A 24,268-nucleotide genomic window follows, 5' to 3' on the forward strand; every position below is an offset into this window, starting at 1 on the left:
AGATGTGGAACTCCACGGCCGGGAAGACATTTAACCATCTGTTGCCGTTTGCTGTTCTGGGGCTTTTCACTTGGGATGACTTTGGTCTTTCTAACAAGATAGCTGGGTCTTCCCAGGTCTGTCGTTTCTCTGCTGCTGCCAGGGGAGAAGAGGATGCGCTGGATCGATGCAAGAACAACTGAGTGGGTGCCACTAAGCCAAGTTGCTATGCGACTTCTACCTTGCTTGTGTCTCACCCTGGGCTTTGAACTCCTTCTGGGAGAGAGTTTGCCCAAGGCCTTGCAGCCCCCCATCCTTAGAGTCTACTTGAATGAACACAGCCTTGCCCCCAAGGGATCTAGAAACTCCACCCTAGCACCTGCTGTGTGCCCTTGCCTATCCAGATGGCTTGGTTCCCGCCCTCCACCAGGTCCCAGTCTCAACTGAGAAAGAAGACTCGCAGGCAGGAGAGCCTGTGCAGGTCTGAGGGCGTGTGGTCATGGCCAGAGCTGCAAACGTGGTTCTGTGGGTACCAGAGCGGGGGGAGTAATGTGCCCCACCTGGATGGGAGCTGAGCACAATGAGGCCCTCTTCCCTTCTCAAGGAGGAGGGGGCAAAAGGAAGTGACAGCAGGAAGCAAGAGGCTACACAAGGATACCCCCTGAGCCAGGATTCCCACCACGTGGATGGGGTGCCTTACATCCCCAAAGATGAATCAGCATCAACATGTAAACCCCAAAGGCAGAGAGCAAATGAGGAGCAATTGATCCCAGTTCCCCTTCCATTTGCCAGCCTTCTCCCTCTCAATGGATGGAACAATTGTGGCCATGAAGTGGCACTTGCAGAAAAAGTTTTCAATCTGTTTAAATGCCACAGTGAGTCATACTTTGCCCCCATCTTCCTCTAATTACATTTCTCTTTGATGATTGAAGGTTAGAAATATTTAAGTCTTTCTAGGCGATCAAGGACAGGAGGCCAAAGCACCAACCGAACCACATTCTTTACTCTCTTCTCAGGGGCCCTTTATGTCCTGAGACACCTGTCTGTGTCATGGTAACCCTATCTTTCAGCTGTGGCTGAAAGGAGGGAGCCGAAGAGATCCTCACTGCGTCTTTAAGAGATCCAGCCTTGGCAGAAGCCGCTCCTGGCCCAGGAAGCTGGGGGGAGGTGGGGTGTTTCACCACACACCTGCCCTGGAGCTAAAAGTTGAAGATAGTGCAAGGGAAGACAGCCCAGATCCAAAATAAGCCATCCTGAGATGGGAGAGAGGGGAGAGTCAGGAACCTTCCCTAGGGAAGAAGAGGCTCTTCAGAGCTTCAGGTCCAGGGTCCGGCTGTGGAGAGCAACCAGGTTGCAGGAGGCAGATGCGCAGAAAGGCACGAGCAAGGAGTCTTTGCAGGCCTCTGAAATAACCAGACGTCCCCCTTCAGTAACAACTCCATGCCCCAATTCACTCCTGCCCAGGGGCTGCTTTTATTTATGTATTGGCTATTATTATTAATAATAAAATATGAATAATGAAATGCCTGTGAATAATTTATTTGAACCTGGAGGGAAGGGGCTGAGGTGGGGTCAGGAAGAAGTGGACCATGAACCTCAGTTCCCTCTTCTGTGTAGGCCCCTCTTTCCCCAGCCCCCCTCAGCTCACTGTCTTTACTTCCCCTGGTCCTCACTTCACTTTGGCAGGTGGGGGGGAGGCAGGGAGAAAAAGAGGCTTCAAGAAGGAATCACTCTCCTAAACTCCCCTTTTACGGCAGAAAATACATTCCACTCTGTCTGCGATTCTGGGAGTAAGTATCAGTGCCACAGGATAATGTTGGAAGTGATGTTTTGAACAAAGTTATTGGCCTCTGCTGATGTGTCCTGTGGGAAAGGGGACAGGGAGGTCTTATCCCAGTGGGTGCACACACACACACACACACACCCAGAGTATAGACACAAACAGGGTCTAGGTACATAACTACACTGCATCCACACAAGCACCCATAATTCTGACAGACATACGCACTCATCTCCCAGCCACCAGCTCAAGCCCTCCGTGTGGCTACAAGGAACACGGTGCTTTATTAGAGCACTTCACAGGCACGCCAAGCCCACAGCCACATGGCAGGGAAGCTCTCCGTGTGAGTTTCTGTTGCATTCCTTCAACTTGGGCCTTTTATAGACCATCAGATAACACTGGATAATGTAAGCCCTGAACCGAGTTATGAACCCACTCTACTTACACAGGATTCCATCAAGCAAAGGCAGGAGTGTCTTAAAATGAAAGGATGAAGTTCCACAATTCTCAGAACTGTACTTGCTGTGAGGGCTGGGCCCCAGATCGTCAAGGAGAGGTGTCCCGGCTGGACTCCGGGCCTGGGGCAGCGAACCTCGGGGCCTCCTCCGGCGCTGGAGCGCTTGGCGGCGTCGTGGCTGTACCAAACGGGCTGGGTCTCGGTTTTCAGGCAGCTAGGGTCTCATTTCCTTAACTAAATTTTTAACATATCGTCTAGTAACGTCACGTCAGCCAAGAGAGAAACCCAAAACACCGGAAAGGGGCCGACGGGGACCAGCCCAGGGTCACACCATCAGCTCTGCCCCCGCAACCCGCGAGGGAGCGGGCGCGTTATCTTAATTGGTCGGGTTTCTGAAGCCGAGAAGAGGCCGTCCTGGAAACGCCAATGTAGGAGAGCATGGGGCGCAGGTAAATATCATTAAAAAGGAAAATCTGCTCTCCCCAATCAAGTTCACCACCAGCCTTGGCTCCCAGGGGCGGGGCTGCTCGAACCCAGCTCCCGCGCCAGCCGCTCCCTCGCCGGCGCAGCCGACGTCCCGGCCACCGCGGGCCGGGTGGGGAACCCGGCGGAGTCCGGGCTGGGCGGCCGGACCCTCGGCCCTCTCCCGCAGACGTGCCGCCCAGCCTCGCACTTCTGGAGCGGGAAGTGCTGCAAACGAAGCCCGAGGGGGGCAGCGCACGCAGCGGGTGTCTGAGTCCGGCCGCAGCCCGGAGAGCGACTCGGGGACTTTATTTCTTTTGATGGTGGATTTACAAAAGAATAATAATAATAATAATTTTTTTTTTTCAATTTGAACCAGTAAAGCAGACAAGGGCAAAATCAAGCCAGTCCCTCATGCTGGCTCACCGGCCACCGCGCCCAGAAGCTGCCTGCTTCCCCGCCGGGCTAGCGGCCGACGCGCCCGGCTCCTACCTTCCTCCCGCCAGCCGCCTGCCGGTGCAGCCGCCGCGCTTCGGGGCGGGGAGGCCGTCCCGGACGGAAACACCCACCTCCAGCCTTCGCGGGCGGGCTGGAACGAGGGTCGGGCCCCGAATCTCTACGCCCCGGCCCCCCGGCGCGGCCCGACTGCTCCCCAGACCCGTCCTCCCCAGGTAGCTCGGTTGGCGGTAGACAGTTTTGCGGGAGGGCGAAGATTTGGGGTTGCTCTGGCAGGTTGGGGATGCGAGGGAAAAAAGCAAAGAGCGCGCGCGCGCGCGAGAGAGAGCTCTTGTCTATAGATTTATCCACATAATATATATTTATGTAGCTTTTTTTTTCTCTCGACACTGATCAATGCGCACTCGGATCGCTGGGCGGACTTCCTCCAAGCCGGCTCGCTTTTTCGAGTCTAAATAAATAAATAAAGGGAACCAGATGGGAGGAAAAGAAGCGCCCATTCTACCTTCGCCGCCGCCCCGCCCGCCATCCCAGCCTTTGCTTCGCCCGCCTGGCGCCCTAATAAGAGCTCGGTGGATAACGCCCCCCTACATACCCACGAGAAAATGAAAATCAATGTTTGTTTGTTTTGTTAAGAAAAGACAAAAAGTTGCACCTGCTGCTATGAACAAAAAGAACCCCCAAAACGCAAAAGAGAAGACCAGCAGCCCCGTTCCTAACTGGCACCCGCTCCCCGCGGCCGCCGGGCCCGGAATCTCAGCGCCTCCCGAAGAGCCATGCGCCTGGCGCTATTTATAGCCGGGGGCCGTCTCGGACTGTACCACCGCCGCTCGCCGGGGCCGCCGACGGGGGAGGCGCGGGGGGCCGGCGCCGCCCCACGCCGCCCGGCTCCCAGCCGCCGCCCGCCGCGCCGGGCCCCCCCCACCCACGCCCGCCGCATCTCACCCTCTCCCGGCCCCGCGCCCCCCTCTGCCGCGCTCGCGCACTCGCCGCCCCCACCCCTGGTCTGACTGCGAACTTGAACCGGTCCAGCCTGTTTAAACGGAAAGGACAGAGATCCTGTCTGTTCAATGTAAAAAAAAAAAAAAAAAATTAAAAAAAAAAAAAAATCAGATCAGACCGAAAGAGAGAGAGAGAAAGAGAGAGAGAGAAGAGAGGGAGGGAGAGAGGGGGGAGAGGAGAGAGAGCGCGAGCGCGAGCGAGAGAAGAGAGGAGAAAGAGAGAGAGAGCAGAGAGCGAGCGCAGAGCGAGGTGTAGAGCAACCGAGGGGGAGAGAACCCGAGTGTGTGTGTGCGTGTGCGTGTGTGAGCGCGAGCGAGCTTGCGAGGGAGAGGAGCGAGAGAGTGCGAGCGAGAAAGAATAAAAGGAAAGAAGATTTTCTCTATGTATATAAAGATGGCCACGTTAGCAAACGGACAGGCTGACAACGCGAGCCTCAGTACCAGCGGGCTCGGCAGCAGCCCGGGCAGCGCCGGGCACATGAACGGATTAAGCCACAGCCCGGGGAACCCGTCGACCATTCCCATGAAGGACCACGATGCCATCAAGCTGTTCATTGGGCAGATCCCCCGCAACCTGGACGAGAAGGACCTCAAGCCCCTCTTCGAGGAGTTCGGCAAGATCTACGAGCTGACGGTTCTGAAGGACAGGTTCACAGGCATGCACAAAGGTGAGTGCACCTTTCCCTCCCAACTTTGCCGGGGAGAAGGAGCGGCGGGCGGGCCGGGCGGGCGGCCGGCGACGAGCGAGCGAGAGAGCGAGCGGGAGACGGCGCGAGAGGGAGCCTCGGGCGGACGCCGAGGAGGGAGGCGCTCGGGCAGCGGAGACCGGGACTGGGGTGCATGGGGGAGCTGTTCGCCGGGGCAAGGCTGGATTTTGGGCAAGAAGCTGATAGACGCGGTTTCGTGAGGAGAGAAGCGGGAGCAGAAGAAGAGAAAGAGAGAGAGAGGATCGAGAGAAATCAGGGCTTGGCTTTTTGGGTCCAGCGACTTGAAAGATTGGGATGGGGACGGCTGCGCCGGCCGAGCCCGGGACGCTGAGCGGACTGGCGGGCTCTCCAGCCGGCCGGGGACCAAGGGTGCTGTCCACCGCCGTGGTGCTGAAAATGCTAACAGGAGATGGTCTTCTCCTTCTCCGCTCCGGGTCAGAGTAGCAGGGAGCGCAGCCGTCTAAAAAGAAGAAAGGTGACAAATTCAAAGAGATATTTTTATTTCGCTATCAATCTGACAGTAAACTCTCCCTGTCGAGCCGTGTGCCTGAATAATCCGGTTGTGGTTTGAGTGGTGGAGGAGGCGGTGGGGGGTTGGTTGTTTGAAGGAAAGAGGGACAAAACCTAAGGCAAGAATTAGCAAGGAACCAGCCATCCCCTGGGTAGAGTGGGGGGTCAGGGAAGCCTAAATGATTCCCCTTCTCAAGAAATCAGGCAGGGCTTCGGGAAAAAATGTGTGTGTGAAAGATAGGCATTTTGGAGGGTGTATCCTAAATTATCCCAAACTCACCGTGCAGAGAGGTTTATAGTACATTATTTCTCTCCCTTGAAGCAATCATTGCTAGTGAGTGCTTGGAGGAGGGGGACTCAAAATGATCAAAGAATTAAAACCCAGCAACTTTTTAGGAAAGTGGTCATGGGAATTGTCTGCAGCCTGCCTGTTTTCTCCTTGTTTTATTACCTTTAAGGCAGAGCCCCAAACGTGTTCAGTTGTAGAATGTGTGTGGGTGGCTGGTGGGTGACGAAATTAGCCCAGTGCTTGCTCCCTAACAGTAATGTATAGGGTGTGCAGCGGGAATTAATCGGGGCTGGAGCTGTGTGGGCAAGTTAAATGCTTTCTGAGAGAGATTGATCGTCAGGCAGAGAGGGAGCACCGGGCTAAGGAAGTTGTAAGGGATGTGTATGGACGTTCCGTTTTTAATAAACAGTAGTGGGGAGAGCTGCTGAAGGTGCTGTGTTAGAGCTGGTGGTTTTAAAGATGAAAACACACACACGCACACGCACACCCACCCACACACAGAGAGCAGCCTCATCCCTGGCCACAAATGGGCTATGAACAGAGCTGATCCTCCGGCACATTAGGTGCAGAGTGCGGAGCTGTCTGGTTCTCTGAGCAGCAGTGGTTTTCACTATCACAACCTCCCTCCTTCTCCAGCCCTCCCTTCATCCGAATACTAAGCAGAGCTCCAAACTCTTCATAGTTGGAGTCCCAGAGAGCAGTTTTTATTGGCTTTAGCATCTTCCAGCTTGCCTGCTGAGGAGTAAATCTTAAAGTTAATGGCATGTTGAGTAGCACAAAAACACAGCAGAATGGAAATATACTGGGTTTGTTGGGGTGGGGTGAGGGTGGGGGCTGTAATGGAAAGAGAAACCAACCTTTATTCAATATGGAGAAAATGTCTGTCTGTTCAGAAGAGAAACTGGAAAGGTGGAATGGGGAGGCAGTCTTCAAAATAATATTTGTTTTCCCCTTTTATCACCCTCCCTCTCAAGACAACCATATCTCTGTAGTTTTTCCCTTTCCAATCAAGCTCCCTAGAAGCTAGTCAAGGTTTGTATCAAACCTTTGTCATTTTAATATGTTCCCAGATTTTAAAATAGCAATAATGAAAATTAAAAAGCAGAGGTAGGGAAATTCTTTGCCCATCTTAATGATAGGTTCATGTGTGGATTTGAGATTTTAAAGTTTAAAAAAAATCAGAATCCACTAGAGGCTAAAAAGACAGTTGTGAAGAACTGAGCTCCCTGTGAGATCTGGGTTGGAGCACTTTCTTTGCTTCTTTATTTTAAATGAAGATAATCTTAAACAATATTCCTTGGTCTTTTCTCAAGACCCCTGCTGGTATCATCACTCTGTTTCTGATGGTTTCAGGGGCTCCCTTTTATTATAGTAAAGACGTAGAATTATCATTATTTACATCAGGAAGGCAGAGAAGGTTAAGATATAGTGGTATCATATGTAACACATCATATATATATACATATATACATATACATACACATATCTGGCCAGAATTCCTAGGTCAAGCCAAACTTCATTTTCTAAATAATTCCTCCCCTAAACTGGCTCAGTCGGGGGCAGGCAGGCCCTTTGGCTCTGGGTGCCTCGTTGTCAAAGCTCACCCTTCAGAGCCTGAGCATATATTTTTCCCTATGAAACTTCCTGCCTCTCCATCCCTTGGATTTTTATAGGCAAGGTTGGGCCACAATGTCCCTAACAGTGCCTGGAAGATCCGAGAGAGCTGAATAAATGAGACAGTTTCCGAGGGCTGGTTTATTCAGTCCTAGAAGAGTTTGAACTCCTCCTTCAGTGATATAGCCTGATTTATTAGCTAATCCTGATAAAATAAGCCTCCGGCCACCTTAAAAAATTACTCGCTTGCCATTGGTGATTAATTACTGTTAAGTCAAAAAGCATGATGAGGCTTGAAGAATGAGGGTTGCATTTGGCTTCTAGATTTCCCCCAACTCTGAATTATAACATGAGGCTAGAGATAGAAACGTGCCTTTGTTAAGCCTGGTTTCAGGGTATATTTGTGGCTTTTTCTTTCCCCTGCTTGAATTTCTAACTTCTAATGAATCAGACTGGGGTAAAATTGAGAGACATGATAGGATACTGGCCTCCAGTGTGGATGGAATAAGTATATTATTGGTTAAGAGAAGAAGAAAAAAATAAGTAAAAATTAAATTAAGTGCATGAGATTTCAGGTGGGTATCCATTTGTTGGCCACCTGCCATCTCTGGTAACTAAAGAAGGAAAGAGTTCTAAGGGTTAATGGAATACCTGCCATGCGTAGAGTGAACCTTAAAAGGCAATTACTCCAGTCAAATTGGGAGTCTGGAGGAGGGAGTAGGTGGGTGTTGTGGAGCAAACTCAGCCGTATCAGAGAAAGGCTGTTGGGCTGGGGAGGCAGCAAATAGCAGTTGTGGACTGGGGTGATTACTGTAAAGGTAAATTCACCCCCTGGAGACCAGAAAGCAAATGGGCAAAGGGAGATCTGGGTGCCAGGCAGAGTGAGAAAGAAAGAAAAAAAGCCCAGAACAATTTGAAGAAACAACACCTAGGAAAGACAATCCAGTTTAATGCAAACTCTCCCAGCCAACTCAGAGCCTCCTTTTCTCCCCTGTTTGAAGCACTTTGAGAAAGATTGTTTTTCCAGGCTCCAAAGAGAAAGACATTGTGCTATTGATTAAAGAAGAGAGAGGTAAACTCCCGGGGTAGCAGCAAAAGTGAGCTGAGGACCAATGTTGCCTCTTCCTGTAGATATGTTCTCCTTTGGAGGAAGAAACAGGTCACCCACTAGTCTAATTCTTCCCTTCTCTCACTTTTTATTTATTTCTCTTTTTTTCCTTGTATTTTCTGGAGAGGAGAGGCAGGGCTGAAAATACATACGCACACATAGTCATGACCGTTAACACACACACATGCAGTTAGTGGATCACACATGAACAAGCCACAATCCATTCATAACTTTGGTCTTGTCTAGCAGGATAGGAGGCAGCAAAGACTGAGTTACTGGGAGACATAAAGACTAGTGCTCTCTGGATAGCCATATTATAATGCATTATCTTTGAAGTCATTTAAGTCCAATTTAAGTGGTATTTAGTATAATATTTATGAATTAATGTAATCTAAACATAGGGCTGTCCCCAAAGGTTTAAACAGCCTTTACTACTGATGTGTGCTTGTTCCCAGAGCCTGCAATGCATTTTAATCTAAACAGCCGAGTCCTCATCACAGTCCCTCTTGTTAACTAGTCAGAACAGATCTGTGGCCTGGATAACCCTTCTGCATTGAGATTTTCCTCAACTACATGGAGGAAAGTATACTCCACTAGCAGCCCCGGGGGCTGCCAATCTGGGAGCCACAGCTTCAGGGACTTCAGCCCCTCATACTTTCATACTACATCCAGAGGGAGGGTGGGGACAGAGTAATGGGACCTTCTGTGAATTGAGCTTGGAGAGTATATCATTTTGAAATATACTCATCGTCAGGTTCACAACCTCTCATTTCAATGGTATCTGAGTAGGAAATTCCTCAGGCCCCTTGATTTGGAGTGCAACTGGGGGAAAGGGAAAGGGCAAGGGTTATGATTATGTTTGGGTGATTTGTGACCAGCTTCATAAAATTATGTCTCATAGTTTTGTGTAAGATGTAAGAAAATCACCGAGTTTCCGCTGCTTGACTTTAGCTGAGAGAGCTCGTTGTTGTTTTTTTCCCGAGGTAGGTGAATTAAAGCCAGTGAGGTTCTATCTGATTTCTGTTTTCAAATGAGTCTAAGACACAGGGAAGCCAAAGTATCAGCATGGTCATCAGCTCAATTAAGATGAACTTAAAAAAAAAAAAAAAACACACTTTGGAAAAATAAAAATTCTGTTCTGTCCAGGGAAAGACACTGGCAGAGTGGCTGGACACACACATCTAGCTTTTAAAAGAAAGATTTGCCTTGTGAGAAAGAGATGGAAAATGAGAATGCTGTAATAAAAAAAAGAAGAAAAATATTTTAAAAAATAAGTTTCACTAAAGAAAATTAGCAATAGTAATCATTGCAAAGTTAAAATAAATCTAAACCACAGCCCCTTTTTTAAAAACCTCCAAATTCCAGATGTTGCTAAGTATTCTATTTAGGAGTAAGGAAAAAAACTACTGGGAAATGATTAGTTTACTTAAGATGCTGGTGGTTATTTGCTGGTTGTGCATGATTTCATTTATCACACTTCCTGAGAATCAACACATGTGTGCACACGCACACACACACAGAGAAATAAATCTGCACATGTGCACGTACATGCATCCATGTGCAAGCATGACTAAGCGCATCCCACACATATGGGAACCAGGGCTGGCCTAGATTTTACTGCAATTCAACAGGGAGATGTTAACACTCTTTTTCCCCCCCACTCAGCTTTAATGGGAATTCTAGATTGGGTTGAAAGAACCCCCTTGGCATACTTTCACTCTCTCCACCTGCTCCAGTTGGCTGATGTTTGTGGCTTCTCAAACAAAAAACCAAAATAAAACAAAAAGAAAAGCTTTTCTTGAATGAAGTCATAGCTTAAAAACAACCCAAAGGAAAACAATTACAAAAATGCATGCCACAGATATGCAAACGTCCCCTCTGTTCTGTGTATTGTAAAGTTTTCAGAGTGCTTTCAAGGAGCTTATTTTCAGGGGGCATTCCTAATACCCAGCGATCTCAGCACACTCCAGTGACTGGAGCAAAGGCCGTCACTGTCATTATTATCACCATCATTCTCGTTATTGTAATTTATAGACCAGGATGGGAGAGGAGTTTCTGAGTGAGGCCTGAGGAGATATCCAAGACACCACCTCTTTGGTTGAGAAAACAGCTGGGTTCATTTGCCTCTGACGGATTAGGGGAAAACACTGCACAACTCACACCTTCCACATCACCGGAAGGTGGTCAGTTTCCAAATGGACCTAGGAGGGATCCCACTGGAGAAGATCTGGAATGAGTACTCCATAGAGGAGAGGAAGAGGCAATAGAAATTAAGTTCCAACATCATAGGCAGAAAAAAAGAAAACTGAAAATTGGGAGGTCCAAATGCCAGTCAGTAGCTGGGAGCACTGGTTTACAGTGGCTGGAACTGCAGCAGCTTCTGAACTTGGAAGGGAAATCCCATGTGACATGCTGAGAGAAGAGCTGGAGGGTGTGAAAACCTGTGTGTGTCTCTGGGTACTGGAGGGCTGGGGGAGGGAAGTTGCTGCAGCCTGCGTGGGTGTTGGTGTAAATGTGAGTGAGTGAGTGTGTGTGTGTGTGTGTGTGTGCAGGGAAGACATGATGAATTCAAGTGGCATGGAGATGATGTTAGGGATAGTTTCATATTGCAAGGCTGTATGTGTGGTCAGGGAGATGGTTGATGGAGAAAAGAGAATAACGCTGTCCTTGTGATTAACGTGCATGCTCCACCTCAGAACTCGTGGCTTGGATCTGTCAATGATCTAAGTTCCAGTGTGGAGGTGTGCTCTTGTTCATCAGCCTGATATCCCCACCCAAATGTCCAGGTCGGGGAGAGGTTTCATCTCCCCTCACTCATTGCTCTTCAAAGGCTTGCCCACTTCTGCTCACCTATTGACTCGTTTTAGAAATGACCTTGCATCCAAGATCTCAGTGGCTAACCACAGAGCCCAGCTCTCTGCAGGGATCACTCCCTCCACCAACTGCATTCTTTACCCCACCTGCTGCCCCTTGGCATCCCAGTCCTTCTTTCCTCTTGTAGTGTTCTCTCTCTCTCTCTCTCTCTCTCTCTCTCTCACACACACACACACACACACACACACAGAGGACTTGGTCATGTCAGTCGAGCTAGGCCCTGGCAAGCAGAGGGCTGCATTTAACCTGAATGCATGCAGAGGTGGCAGGGACCTGGTGGCCCACCTTTTGGGCTCTCTGCAAGGAAAACATGTTCACTTCCTTTACTTTCACCTTTTCTGCAGCCCTTCAAATACACATATCTTCAAGAATCACCGAAAGCATCTAATCCTGCCCAAATAGCCTAGGTGAGGGGAACAGAGCCCCCAGCTCTGTTGAGGCCCTTTTATCATCTTCTTCCATCTCCCTCTTTTCTTTCCCCCCTTGTTACTTAAGATGCGCTCAGAAATCCCACAGTGGGCCTGGAGAGAAAGATCCATGTTCCACTTGGTGACATGAGGGTGTGGTTAAAGATGTCAGGGCAAAAGGACAATGATGGGGTAGAAATAGTGACAGAGGAATTTCCAGAGTTGATGTGCTTGTCCTAAGGGCTTCCTCCATCTCCACTCATCCGATCTCCAGTGGTCCCGGGATGGGTATAAAGCCCAAGCCACAGCTCTGCCCACAGAAACCAACAAAGCAGTCAGTGGGCCGCCCCAGGGCAATTGCCCTCCTTTCTGAGTCCCTCTGGGAGCAGCAGCGGACGCGCTCAGGACCGTGCGCTCACGGGGCTTCTCCCCTCTGCGCGCTCCACCTCTGGTTTCCCTTATCCTCCCTTGTATCTCCCCGCCAGCATGAGCCGACTGACACTCAAATGAAGCGATTCCCAGCAGCTCAGCTGAGGAACAAATCCTACGTGGCTATCTGCAAGATGTAAATAAACCAGTGCCCTCGCCGACACAGACACAGTACTGCTTCTGCGAGGATGGAACAGCCAAAAAATATTGATCAAAGCTTGGGGGGGGAATTGATAATGAACTGGCCTCCAACAAGAGTTTAATTGACGGAGGCTTCCGAAGGCCGGCTCGGGACAGCGCATAAACTGACCGCAATGTTACTTTAGTGCAATACACTCTGCTTTAATTAATTATCACCTTTGTTAAGAGCGGCTCCAGATCAAAGGTTTCTGATTACTTAACAGATCTTGCTATAACAAAGCCCCCTTGCATGAGGCTATCCCACTGCTCGAGGTGAGGCAAGCGACCTTCCTTCTCATTTCCTTTTCTCTGAGCTGTTGCTTCTTCCTCTTTGTTAAAGACAAACACATCTTACTGCATAGCCGCTCCGTCCTAGGATGGGGAGGGAGAGGGGTGTTGCCCACCGAGGGCATGGGGCCGCCGCTGCGCAGCTGTTTCTAAAATTACACCACTGGGACTTAGTTCATCTTCAGATCTATCTGGCTGAAACGGGGAGTGTCAACAGAATAAGAACAGACTTCATGGAAATGCAAAAGAAAAGAAAAGATGTGTGTGTGTATGTGTGTGTGAGTGTGTTTGTGTGTGGGGGCACGTGCATAAGCGTCTATGTGCGCATCCACATAAATATTACGGGATCGATACATTTCACATCCGCTGCCCACACCTCTTAACTTCTCCCTCCTGTCTCTTGAGCACCGTGCTACTGTCATATTTCACTCTGAGAAATGCTCACAGCCAAAGCGTGCATAGATGATGCTGTATCGAACCAAGCCATTGTTTGGATTTGGTGGTAGAATCTGGGTGCCCGCTGAAGAATGGTCCTTGCCTGGACTAGTTGGTGCCTAATGAGTCCACTTCTCAAGGTATGACAGGAACCTCACTCTCCAGAGTCCCCCAAACCTATAAACTGACAGGTGACTTACTTGAAAGCAACCTTTGGAGTTGTTCTAGGCAGATTTGAATGCCATACATGGCTGTTTGTTCATTATTCTAATTTAATGATGCAGTCACACCTAATTAATCCATGTCTGGTTTATTCATACACTATGTCTGAGGATCCAAAAGATCTCTCTAGCTAGCTGGCTCCCCTTTACAGGGGCAAGAGAGGGGGCTCCCCCGACAAGTGACTGTGTCTGGGTCCAAACAGGAACGGATCAGTGTAGACAGATTTGATGGAGGCACTGTCCCTGACACGCTGTCCACCCACGTAGGAATGACAGAGATGACAGCAGTTATGGAGAGACGCGATGAGATCTGTGTGCCTCTGTGCACACACACGTGGGCACACAATACGTGCATTCTACCAGGGCAACCTTCTAGTAGGCAACGGGCCACACTCCCAGTGTGTATGGAACATCAAGGCCTTATGGAGTGTCAAGCATTCCCCTGACTGGGAATTTCCGTGCAGAAGGCTGGGAGGCTGAGCTGAGTCAAACTCCCTCTCTGGCCTGAAGCAAGCCAGATGCATTGCTGCCACTGCACAGATTCAGAGACCGAGGCTGGGAGCAGCAGGGCCCCAAAGTCCAGTTTGCAGCGTGGCCCTCAGGGAACCTCCCCGTGGCTGCTTCTGGCCAGACTGGTCCCAGTGAGCGCTGCCTCTTGCCTGGCAGGTACAGTGAGAGAACGAAGCATCAACCTAATAATATCCTTATAAAGCCAAGCCTCCTGCGCTAGTCCTAGGAGACAAGAGGCATCCAAAGATCAAACACTACATCACAGTGTATTTGTAGGCACTCTCTGATTCTGCTACCTCCCTATAATGCTCTAATTGACTATTTGATCAGCTCTAAAAGGGCCGGTGTTCAAGTCAGACACACGCACATCCACACGCACACTCACACACGCATGTCCACACATACATACACTCACCACACGAGCACACACCTGCAGACTCCCTCTTGCACATGGCATCGTACCCATACCAGCTCACCCAACAAGGGTAGATTTGCACAGGAGATACTTGAAGGTGAGTGAAATCACACACCTAAGATTGTACATGCCCTTCCAGTAATGGGCTTATCAATACCTCTTAAAGAAATGTGACAGCCAGCCCAGAGTGATTCAGTTGTGTGGACAAAGGTCAGCATATAGATATCCATTATTAATAATATCAATATCTTGGTTGACCAATATAACCAGAAACTGTATCATGTCACTGCTGATGGGCGAGGCTGGGAGGACTCCGTGGCAAAAGCAGGAAATTAGGCCCATGTAAAATTAATCATATTGACTGGTTCTAAGAATATATGGAGAGGCGAAGACGTCGAGAGTGTTTGCCGTGGTGGGAAAGGGGGACCTTGCTCCCAGAGGCTCCCTGGTCTTGAACCCTTGGAAGGAGCCCAGGGAGATGGAGGTGTCCCTGAGTGACCGGTGAGCACACTTTCCTTCATCCGGCCTCTGCTTTCCAACAGGGTGAGGTGGAGGAGAGGTGTTCTCTGAACAGGAAAAGAAAGAAATAGGATCCCCTCACCATTATCCACCTAACATATCCATATCTTTCTGTCAAATCGATACTTGGCTTGGTTTGGTCTCATCAGATGGAGCACAGTGAGCATCCTTGAGCCTGCTGGGTGAAGAGGTCCATCTCTGAGGGGCGGTGTGAGCCTGGAGCCGCATCGCCAGGTACATGGCGGGGACGTTGGCCCCCAGGGGATGTCAGTGTGTACCCTTTGCAGCTTAGGGGGTCCCAAGGAAAAAGACACCCAATCCAACCAACCTTGTGACTAGCTTCTTGAGACCAGAGGAGCCAGAGGCTTAAGGTCTTGCTTCACCGGCGTTGCCGGTGGGGTTGGAGCGGTCTGGACTGTAGAAGGTTCCTGCTCACTGAGGCTCACCTCCAGGCACAGTGAGCAGGAAGAAAAGGGAAGGCCGTGCGTCCCTGACCTTGGAATCACTGCAGGCCCGCCCTGGCCCCTCACGGCCTTCCTGCCAGAGCCCAGGTCACACCATGCATGGTCTTCCTCGGCCATCCTGGGCAGCACCAGGGCGGATGTTCTGGGGAAGGAGTGGACAGCAGAGACTCCAGTGGCTGGGGGCTTGGCTAAGAGAGAACAGAGCTGACATTTCGGCTCGTTTCTTTTCTCTGTTCCCAGAGCCTGTGGCGGCAGCTGGAAGGGAGACTGCCTTAGAGGCCGGGTCCCTGAGTGGGGTGACGGTGGATAACAGGAAAAGAGCCTTGCAGGTGCAGGGGAGATACCTTTGATGAGGAGGAAGGAGAGGAAGTGGTTCGGGTGGCTGGCATGGGAGCACCTGGGCTCAGCAGACAGGCCACCTGTCTCCCCGTCCTGGCCTCAGGCACACTCAGAGCCCGGCCAGGCGCTTACTCCCAGTCCCTGGGATCAAGGGTTTTGGCCAGTCTCTGCTCAATCACCCACCCACCCCCCGGGGCTAACGGCCTTGCCTCGTTATTCTAGGCTACCTTGGACAGTTCTCAGATCCCCACCTTGCTCTCCACTCCCATCTCTGACCCTACGAGGCACTGGGTGTGGCCACAGAGGTGCTGGGGAAGACAGGTCGTAGCGCCCAAGGGCACCCCCGCCTCGCTCGCAGAGCCTCGTCCCCTCCTGGGCCCCAAGGCCTCGACCAAGGAGCACAGCCCAAACCCAGAAGCTGGGCCTCTCCTGTAGACTTTCCCTACTTGGGGGAGGAGCCCCCAAACTGTGCTTGTGGGAGGGCGCCACACTCCTCTAGCGGCTGCCTGCCCTCTTCCGACTCTCAAGCCGGGCCCCTGAAGCCCAGTCACCGATCCTGCCACAGTCCTGACTCGACCCCGTACCCCACTCCTTACCCCTACAGGATGAGGAAAGCTTGCCTCTTACAGGGGGGGAGCCCCGTGCAGGAGTGGGCTTCATGGGACCCAGAGCCTGCACCTAAGGGTGCCCGTCAAACAGCATCAACGTGAAATAAGAGGAGAATCAGAAAATCCAGAGAAAGTGCTGCAGTTCTGTATGCGTGTGTGTTTTGTTTCGTTCCAAACATGAATAACTAGTGTATGGTTTAGTATGGGTTTTATTCTTCATTCTGTATGCTGGGACACCAGAATCTTTTCCATACTTTGGGGTCTGATGCGGGTCCAGCTCTGAATTGTTATATCTCTCAGCTTCCGCAAAGGGCTCCCCAAATGCCCCCCAGAAGACACACTGGCACACTTGACCGTGTTCCTGACAATCCAGGCCCGGCTGCAGGGCCAACTCACGAGTGATCATTCAGTTCACCCGCCCCCTCAGGTCCAGCCGAGACCCCAGGGCACCAACCGAGGTCCCATCAAGCGAGGGGCGCAGAGCGGGAGCCACCACTGGCTTCTTGCCAGGCCTCATTTCCTCTTGCAGTTTTTAAAATTCTTTTTCGGGAAAACCAAGACCTCCTCTTTGCTCTCATCTTGATGATTTCAATAAGTGAGTTATTAGATTTATTCGAGTCAATTCTGTTGTGATTGTGTTGGGCAGCTTTGAAAGTCCACTGGAATGAGGAGCAGAGGGTGAGGCCTGGGGCTGCAAGGGCCGGAGCAGGTCCCCAGAGAGAGGAGTGCAGCAGAGATGACCAGGCAGTGTCTCCACAGGGAAAGCGTGCCCAGAGGTGGCAGGGAGGGGCCACTCTGCAGATCAGGTCACAGTGGCAGACGACTGGACCGGGGGAGGAGGGGAGAGATGGGATCAGGGGCCCAGGTGGCGGCCACGGAGCTGAGCAGGGGGCGGCCAGGCTCCGGCTTTCATCTGAGCAAGACCCTCGTCCTTGACTCACGCTGTCTCCAAAGCCTTGGTGTGTTTCTCCTGAGTTTCTCAAGTTTCTCAGTCAAACGGTAACTCTTGAGCGTTCTGACCCGGGTCAGCAAAGCCGGGCTGGTCTGCAGCAGAAGCTCCGTGGCCAGGAGAAGAGGGTCCCCTAAGGCTGGCAGAGGATCCTGCTGGGGCAGGAGCAGGGGTATGGATCGGCTCCAGTCGGCTGCTAGGATGACGACCAGAGACCAGCCCCAGGAGGAGTACGGGGTCACACTCCCAACCTTGGGGCTGGGGGCAGCCTTCTGCAAAGCAGAGGGCAAGTGTGGCATTCCAACTGGGGAGCCACACCATGCCCTGCACCAGGAAGAACCTGGGATGATGGGGCAGAAACAGGGCTCCCTCGAGGAGGCAGATTCACACGTGACTCAGGTGTCCAGAGGGTCAAGTTCTCTCCCCAGAAGGTGAAGCTCCACCGTCACCACCATGAAATAACTGTGTGTGTTAGGAAGAAGCAGACCAACAAAGAGAGGAGACTACCCAATGTGGGTGTCCTGCATGGGGAACGAAAGCAGCCCTCCGCAGGGGAGACATCAGATAAGGATACCAGCCTCCTGCCCAGGGGGCTCGGCCCAGGCTCCCAGATAGAGAGGGTGGGGACAGCCGGGCTGGGATGCTGCGGCTGAGTCGGACAGGGAGGTTGGCTCGCTGACGGCCTGCTTGTTTTGTTTCGTTTTGTTCCATTATGTTTCGGTTTTGTCCCACTGCAGTGAAGTCTCATTCTCTGGCTGGTGGATAAAGGAATGTCTCACTTTGAATAAATCTGGACCCACTACCAGCTCGGCTGAGGGAGAAGAGATGGGGGCAAGGGTAGGTAGGGGGGTTGCAGATACGTGTGAGGGAGCTGGGGACACACACAGGACCTTCAAGGACAGGCCTCACCTGCTTTGGGGCTGCAGTGTCCTTCAGCTGTCCCAACAGCAGCCCACTTGGGCTGAGAAATTACTCATGAAATATTTCCACCCTTGCCCATGTTTCCTGTCACCCAGGCAGGAGTCCAGACTGTCCCCCACAGGCTTACTCAGCTGAACGCCCTGACAGGTGAACTGGGGGTTCCAGAGGTAAGAGTCTCTTGCCGGCCCCCCCACCCTTCGTCTGGGGGGGCCCCCAGTTCAGGAGTGGCTGCAGGCAGCCAAGCAGTGGGAGGAAGCCGAGGACAGCGTTTCCTGGGGGGACGCTGGTCTTGTGGCCGGAGGAGTCTTGGCAGACTCCAGGAGGAGCCGCTCCCAGGGTGGACAGCTCACCAGGGCAAGGGCGCCAGGCTCCCCAGGCAGCACATTTACTGCAGAGGAGCAATCGGGGCACCTCCTTCCTCTCTGGGAGACAAACCCAGCCCAGAGGAGCAGGAAGAGACGAGGTGACCCGTAGGGGCCCGAATGCGGCTGTGTTTGTGACCCACTCTTCAGGGGAGGGAGACTCCTCCTTCAGGCCTGCCATAGAGCTTGGCCCTGGCATCATCCCGACCCCTGGGGCTTCTCAGGAAAGGATCAGAACTGGGTTCTGCCAGGGAGCTGGAGTAACTGCACACGGCTGGCTGCTCCCCGCAGGGACGTGGAGGTCAGTGACACGGTCTTCCGGTGCCCTCCCAGGTCACTGTCACCCAGCCTCCTCTGCATTCCCCTGAGCCCCTCCAGGGGACAAGCCCCAAGCCCCAGGCTCTCAGGGGACAACAGTCCCCTACCCAAATGACCTCCCTTTCATGTCCCTTCCAAGTCCTGCCTCTTGCTGATCTGACAAATCAAACTGGGCAGATGCACCCCTAGCGGCTAATGGACCTTAATGCGTCACCATCATTGGTGACATGTGCCTCATTCGGAGACCTTTGAGAGCCCAGGCTGTAACCCTAAGAAACATCCCTAAGGGGGGAATTTCCGGCACAGGCCAGACCAGAGAGAGACACTGTGGGGCCAGGAGGCCTCTGGTTGCTCCCGGGCATGGACCAGCCTGGCTTAAAACTGCGTGGCCAGGACATGGACATGGGCCCCCCGCCCCCACGCCGCAGGACCCGAGGATGTAGGCAGCAGAGGGGCTGAGACCCTGCCTGGCTCCCGGCAGGGCCTGCGCACCCAGGAGGCTGCCAAGCCAGAGGTCTAATCAAATATTAAACACAGTCAGTAAACTTAAACCAGCGCCGTATCTGGAGCACCAAGTCCCTCCCGGAGAGCAGCCCAGCTCCAGCCCGGGGACGCTGCCAGCTCAGCTTTGCCTGGGTGTGGGGCCGGGGGCTTCTGGACCCAGACCCTGCTGTGGGCAGGGAAAGGGGAGACCCACAGCGACCATGGCAGGGAGGGAGGCTCATGGCTTTTCTCCTCCATTCTATTATTCATTTCCTCTGATTTTTATCTAATCTCTCCTGATTGTCCTGGTGAAACTTAATAGACAAAGTGAATTTTTATTACATCATCAATATAATCTCCAGCTAATCAGCAGACTCGGGGGCCACGGCAAGCCCTATAGCTCCTCATCTGGCCTCATAAATAGTAGGAACAATCACTGCCAAGCAGGCCTCCTCCACCTCCTCCCAAGAGGCCCTCTCCCCAGACCTATTCTTGGGGTTTCTTCCGTCCCACGGACCCCCGCCCTGTGGGCCATGTTGCCGGTCGATGGAGATGTCTTCCCCATTCATATTTTTAGTTTTCGCCATCCCAGCTTCAGCTGTTAAAATCGCAAATCTGGGGCTGGTGTTTTGAATGCCGAAATAGCCTAATGTCGACTGATTTTTATTCTACTTTCCTCTGTGCTAGGAATGTGATATGTCATAAGGTATTATATAATCCAACAGATCACAGTATGTACTCTAAATCATGTTATATACCAAATTAAGTCCTATATCTTACCATTTACCATACGTATATAACCTATGTGCCAAAGGTGTTTTGGTCATTTAAAGTCAGACCTTGCATCTTATAGACTGTATCATGGATGTTAAATTATATATTTCATTTATGTTTTACTATGCCTTCCATTTATATAGCATTTTAATCCGTAAAGTGCTTTCTTGTCTATTACCTCTTTCATCCTTCTTGCAATCAGGTACAGTTGATACCTTTTTTATAAAGAAAAATGAAAAAGGGATCATGAAGGAAAATTACAACCTGGTCAAATCCTGCCAGGGTTCAGCAGAGCGGCTCAGACTCAGAACGGGCGCTGGTGAGCCAGGGAAGGGGCCCAGGCAAACCAGAGGGGGCAGAGGCCTGGCTGCTAGCCAAGCAGGCAGATTCCTGGGGCCTGGCCTGCTGGGCAGCCGCTGGCCGAAGGGCAGCAATGATTTAAGGAATGGCCGTTCGGTTTGTTTGTTTCCCTACCAACCTGTGCAAAGTTAAATGTGCAGCTGAGTGCATCTTCTTGGGAGACTGAGTCCATTCAGTAACTCCAGGGCATCTGCTCCCCTGCCCTTGGGGCCACACCACTCTGCTCTGGGGTGGTTTGGATTTGGGGAAGCCAGCAAGCATCACTTAGAGTCAAATCCTATACATGAGGTGGGTGACACAGCTACTGAATCTGGCCTTGGCCATCCACATGGGGGAAGGGGGCATCTGCTCCTTACAGGCAGATCGGAGCCGACTCAACGACTGACCAGCCATGATTCCTTCGTGATTCCTCCGAAGGGTAGAATCGGCCGCCGGCCACCTCCTCTGATTCTGTGCAAAAGGCTCCTTCTTTGAATCTGTCCAGTAGATGGTCTCTGTGCTTTGGGGGTCTTGAGAAATCTCCTTTCCTTTGGCCCTGACAGTGCAAGAGAGCCCAGATCCTCTGAGGGGGGCCCTGGGAGCAGGCAGTGTTTGGGGCCCTGGACACTGCCCACTGCAGAAGTGGCCGGCGTGCCAAACATGGAGCTGGACACCTGGGCCTCGCCCTGTCTGGATGCCCCGCTCAGAGCTCTCTCCTCTCTAGAATCACGGCAGTGACCCCTGCTCACCCCACCTCTTAGGGTCGTTGTGAGGTTGGAAGGAGCTGAAAGGAGGGGAAGCGAGGTGTGAAAGTTAAAATCTCCAGGCTCAATGTCATGTCATGTCTTCAGTGCCGGCACCTGCATCAGACCACAGGGAGCTCTGAAAGTCCTGCTCCGTCAGAAACAGGCTGCTCGCGCTGACCTCAGGGCCCAAGGATGGACAGGAGATACTATTGACAAAGGACCTACCACATGGCACGCATAGGACTTTTGCTTATTTTATCTCATCCGATCCTCGTGACGAAACTGTGACTGAGGTGTCACGGTGCCCCTTTGAATGCCAAGGGAACGGAAGCTCGGAGAGCAGCAACTCGACGGAGCTTACACGCTACAGAGACACGGAGCCAGGATTTGCAACCAAATCTGTCATATTCTCAAGCCCACCTCATTTCCATGACTGCAGCTCCCTTTATGGAAGTAAATAAAAAAATCATCTCTCCCATCGCCGTCACTTTACAGATGGGGATGCTGAAGCCCTGTGACATTACAGGCTAACGTTTTCTTAAATCATTCCACACCATTTTTCACAGAGGCTCTGAAAACACGTGCACACACACAAGTACACGTACACATTACAGACACACAGAGGTAACTCACACAAATACACCCTCTTAGAGATACACATATACACAGACACACACATATACAGACACACAAAGAAATATACACTCACGGACATACATAGGAACACACTTGAATATGGATCCCCTGGAGAAGAGATAGGCAACCACTCCAGAATCCTCGCCTGGAAAATCCCACTGACAGAGGTGCCTGGTGGGCTACAGTCCATGGGGTCACAAAGAGTCGGACATGACCGAGTGACTGAGAACAGACTACACACACCCCAAAATACAGGTATAACAACATATATAAATACATTTCTCAGATGCACATATAGAAACACACAAAGACACACACGGACCCATGTAGAGATGCACAATAGAGGTATGCACACAGACATAGATGCATGCACTCACATGGAAGCACACACTCGAAAACACCAGACCTCAACAAGGCTTAATTAACCACAAGGCCACAGGCACAATTTAGCCCCATACCTCTTGAGCAGGAGAATTAAAACCAGCTGGTTTAGAGAAAGGGCTGACCCAGGCCCAGCGCACAGGCAGGGAGGGGACCCGCTGACCCCTCAGCTCACCTCTCAGCCTTCTTAGGCCAAAGGCCAAAAGTCCTCAGTGCCTGTGTGGCCCAGGAACCTCACAAAAGTCCAGGCCAAATCCTCATTAGAAATCAGCAAATCCACAGAAGGCATTTGCTGAGAACACTCCCTCTGCCATTGCCCTTCCGTGTCCACCTGCAGGAGCCTGGCCAAGCTTCCTTTCATCTGACCAACACCAAGAAAGGTCCTGGAGAAGTATGGAGCAGACCTTACAAGGACCCCACTCCCCCTCCACCCCTCTAGCCCCATATATCTGCCCTGGACTGGTCTAGAGCTGCTAAAGCCAGGCCTGTGAGCAAAGAGGTGCCTCCAGGAAACAGTGATTGGAAGGGATCAGACAACAAGTCTAGGTTGCAGCCGGTCTGTCCTGAAGGCTAGCATTCAGGCTGCCTCTTCTGTGGCTCCAAGCGACGTGGAAGGGTGTCTTCCCACAGCGAGCCCTCTGCTATCCAGCCAGGCCTGTTCCTGGCCTTCAGGGCTCTCGTGGGTCTATGGAACCACACTTGTTCCAGGCTTGGCAGACGAAGTGGCCCTGTGCATCCATATTAAGAGAATACACACACACCCATGCCGTGGAGCAAAGGGTTAGCAATGACAAGGAGCTCATCAGAGAATGGGAAACTTATGGTTTTCTCAAGGATAAAATCCTGAGGAGTTCTCTAAGTGTTCACCACCTGGACGATGAACAAAGCATATGGAAACTGAGACTTTGCCAGAATAATGGGGTGGGGCTTCGCTTCCATGAAGAGACGTGGGCCGGACCTTCTGGACAGGTGACGCTGTGGGCTGCCCTTGGAGGCCATGTGTGTGTGTGTGTGTATGTGTGTGTGTGTGTGTGGTGTTGCCCCATTCCATGTGACCTTAATGTGCAGACGGGCTGCGAGGGGTGAGGCTCCGTGCGCAGCTCTGGGGATCATGGAGACGGCTGTGAACGGCCGCGGTGTGGCAGTTGCTGGCGTGTGGTGTCCTCTGGAGGAGTGCTGCGTGGATGCGTGTTGTCTCCTTGTGTTTGGCGTTGCTGCATCCTGTGTGCATGTAACCCGTGTGCTGATGTTGTGTGGGTCGTGTGTGTGTGTGTCTCAGCTGTAGAGACCTGTGGTCTCTGCCCTGGCTCTGGAAAGGGAAGGAAGAGAGCAGCGGGGGCTCTCGCTTGTTCCTGCACGGCCACAAAGCTCCCTCATCCCAAAACTTGTGCCCAGGAGGCCCCCCCTTTCTCTCAGCCCAAGGGGATCTCACAGCTGGAGCATCTCAGCTCCCAGCCTGAGGCTCTGGGTCTGAGCAGAGCACTGGGATCTGGAGCCCTTCCCTGGAGCCGCTGTGAGAACGGGGTGTGTGTGTCTATGTGTGTGTCTGTGTGTGTGTGTAAATACATGCATGCACACCACCTCCATGTAAGCACACTGCAGTCTCAGCTAGGGAGGCCCAGGCCAGGAGCTGTGTGGACGTGCGTGCTTGGATGTGCTGAATGGACGCGAGCATATGGGGGCTGTAATGGGCCCGGGTGGGCCAGTCTGTAAGTGACAGATTATAAGCCTAGGACTAGAGTTTCTACCAAGTGCATGTGAGAAACAGCAGAAAGGTGGGTCCAACTCCCTGGCTGGGCATTCCTGCAGTTCTCTGCCAGTGTGCGTGGGGGAGGTCTCTGTGGGGCCTCTGGCCCAGGTATGGGGGATGAGTGAGGAGGTCAGGGGGGAGGCAGGGTCCCCACCCAGGCGGTGTGGGCAGCCTGAGGCAGTGGGACGCCAAGGGAAACTGTCCTCCCAAGACCTCACTGCTTCGTGGCTGCACGACTGGGCCATCTGTGGCGTTTTTCTCACATTCTGCCCACAGCTTCCCCAGGTACAGCCCTGAGCACCCAGCTCTTCCTGGAGACAGCCGAAAGTGTGGGGCGGTGTGTATGTGTGTGTGTGTGTGTGTGAAAGAGAGAGAGAGAGACACAGGCGGGGAGCTGGGGTGGGGTGGGGTCGCAGCTGTGTGAAGAGACCGGGCCCCCTCCCCACTGCCTCCATCTGGGTGGGAGCAGACGGCACTCCTACCCCACCAGCAAGGCCAGAGGCAGCGCTGAGAAGGAAGGAAGCAGTGAGTCCTGAGGGAAGGACAGCACGCAGGAG

The 24,268-nt window shown here is 52.1% G+C and overlaps 1 protein-coding gene across 14 annotated transcripts in view; it reads left to right on the forward strand.

The window, feature by feature from the left end:
* Nucleotides 1–4,358: 4,358 nt before the first annotated feature.
* CELF4 (CUGBP Elav-like family member 4) overlaps nucleotides 4,359–24,268 on the forward strand; it is a 314,194-nt gene continuing 294,284 nt past the window's right edge. For all 14 annotated transcript variants that reach the window (XM_061130753.1, XM_061130754.1, XM_061130750.1 and 11 more), the window contains exon 1: nucleotides 4,359–4,803. In XM_061130753.1, the coding sequence (XP_060986736.1) occupies nucleotides 4,518–4,803 (286 nt within the window). In that variant the 5' untranslated portion in view covers nucleotides 4,359–4,517. The remainder of the gene's footprint in view (nucleotides 4,804–24,268) is intronic.

The sequence above is a fragment of the Dama dama genome, chromosome 27, assembly GCF_033118175.1.
Source record: "Dama dama isolate Ldn47 chromosome 27, ASM3311817v1, whole genome shotgun sequence".
Lineage (NCBI taxonomy): Eukaryota > Metazoa > Chordata > Mammalia > Artiodactyla > Cervidae > Dama > Dama dama.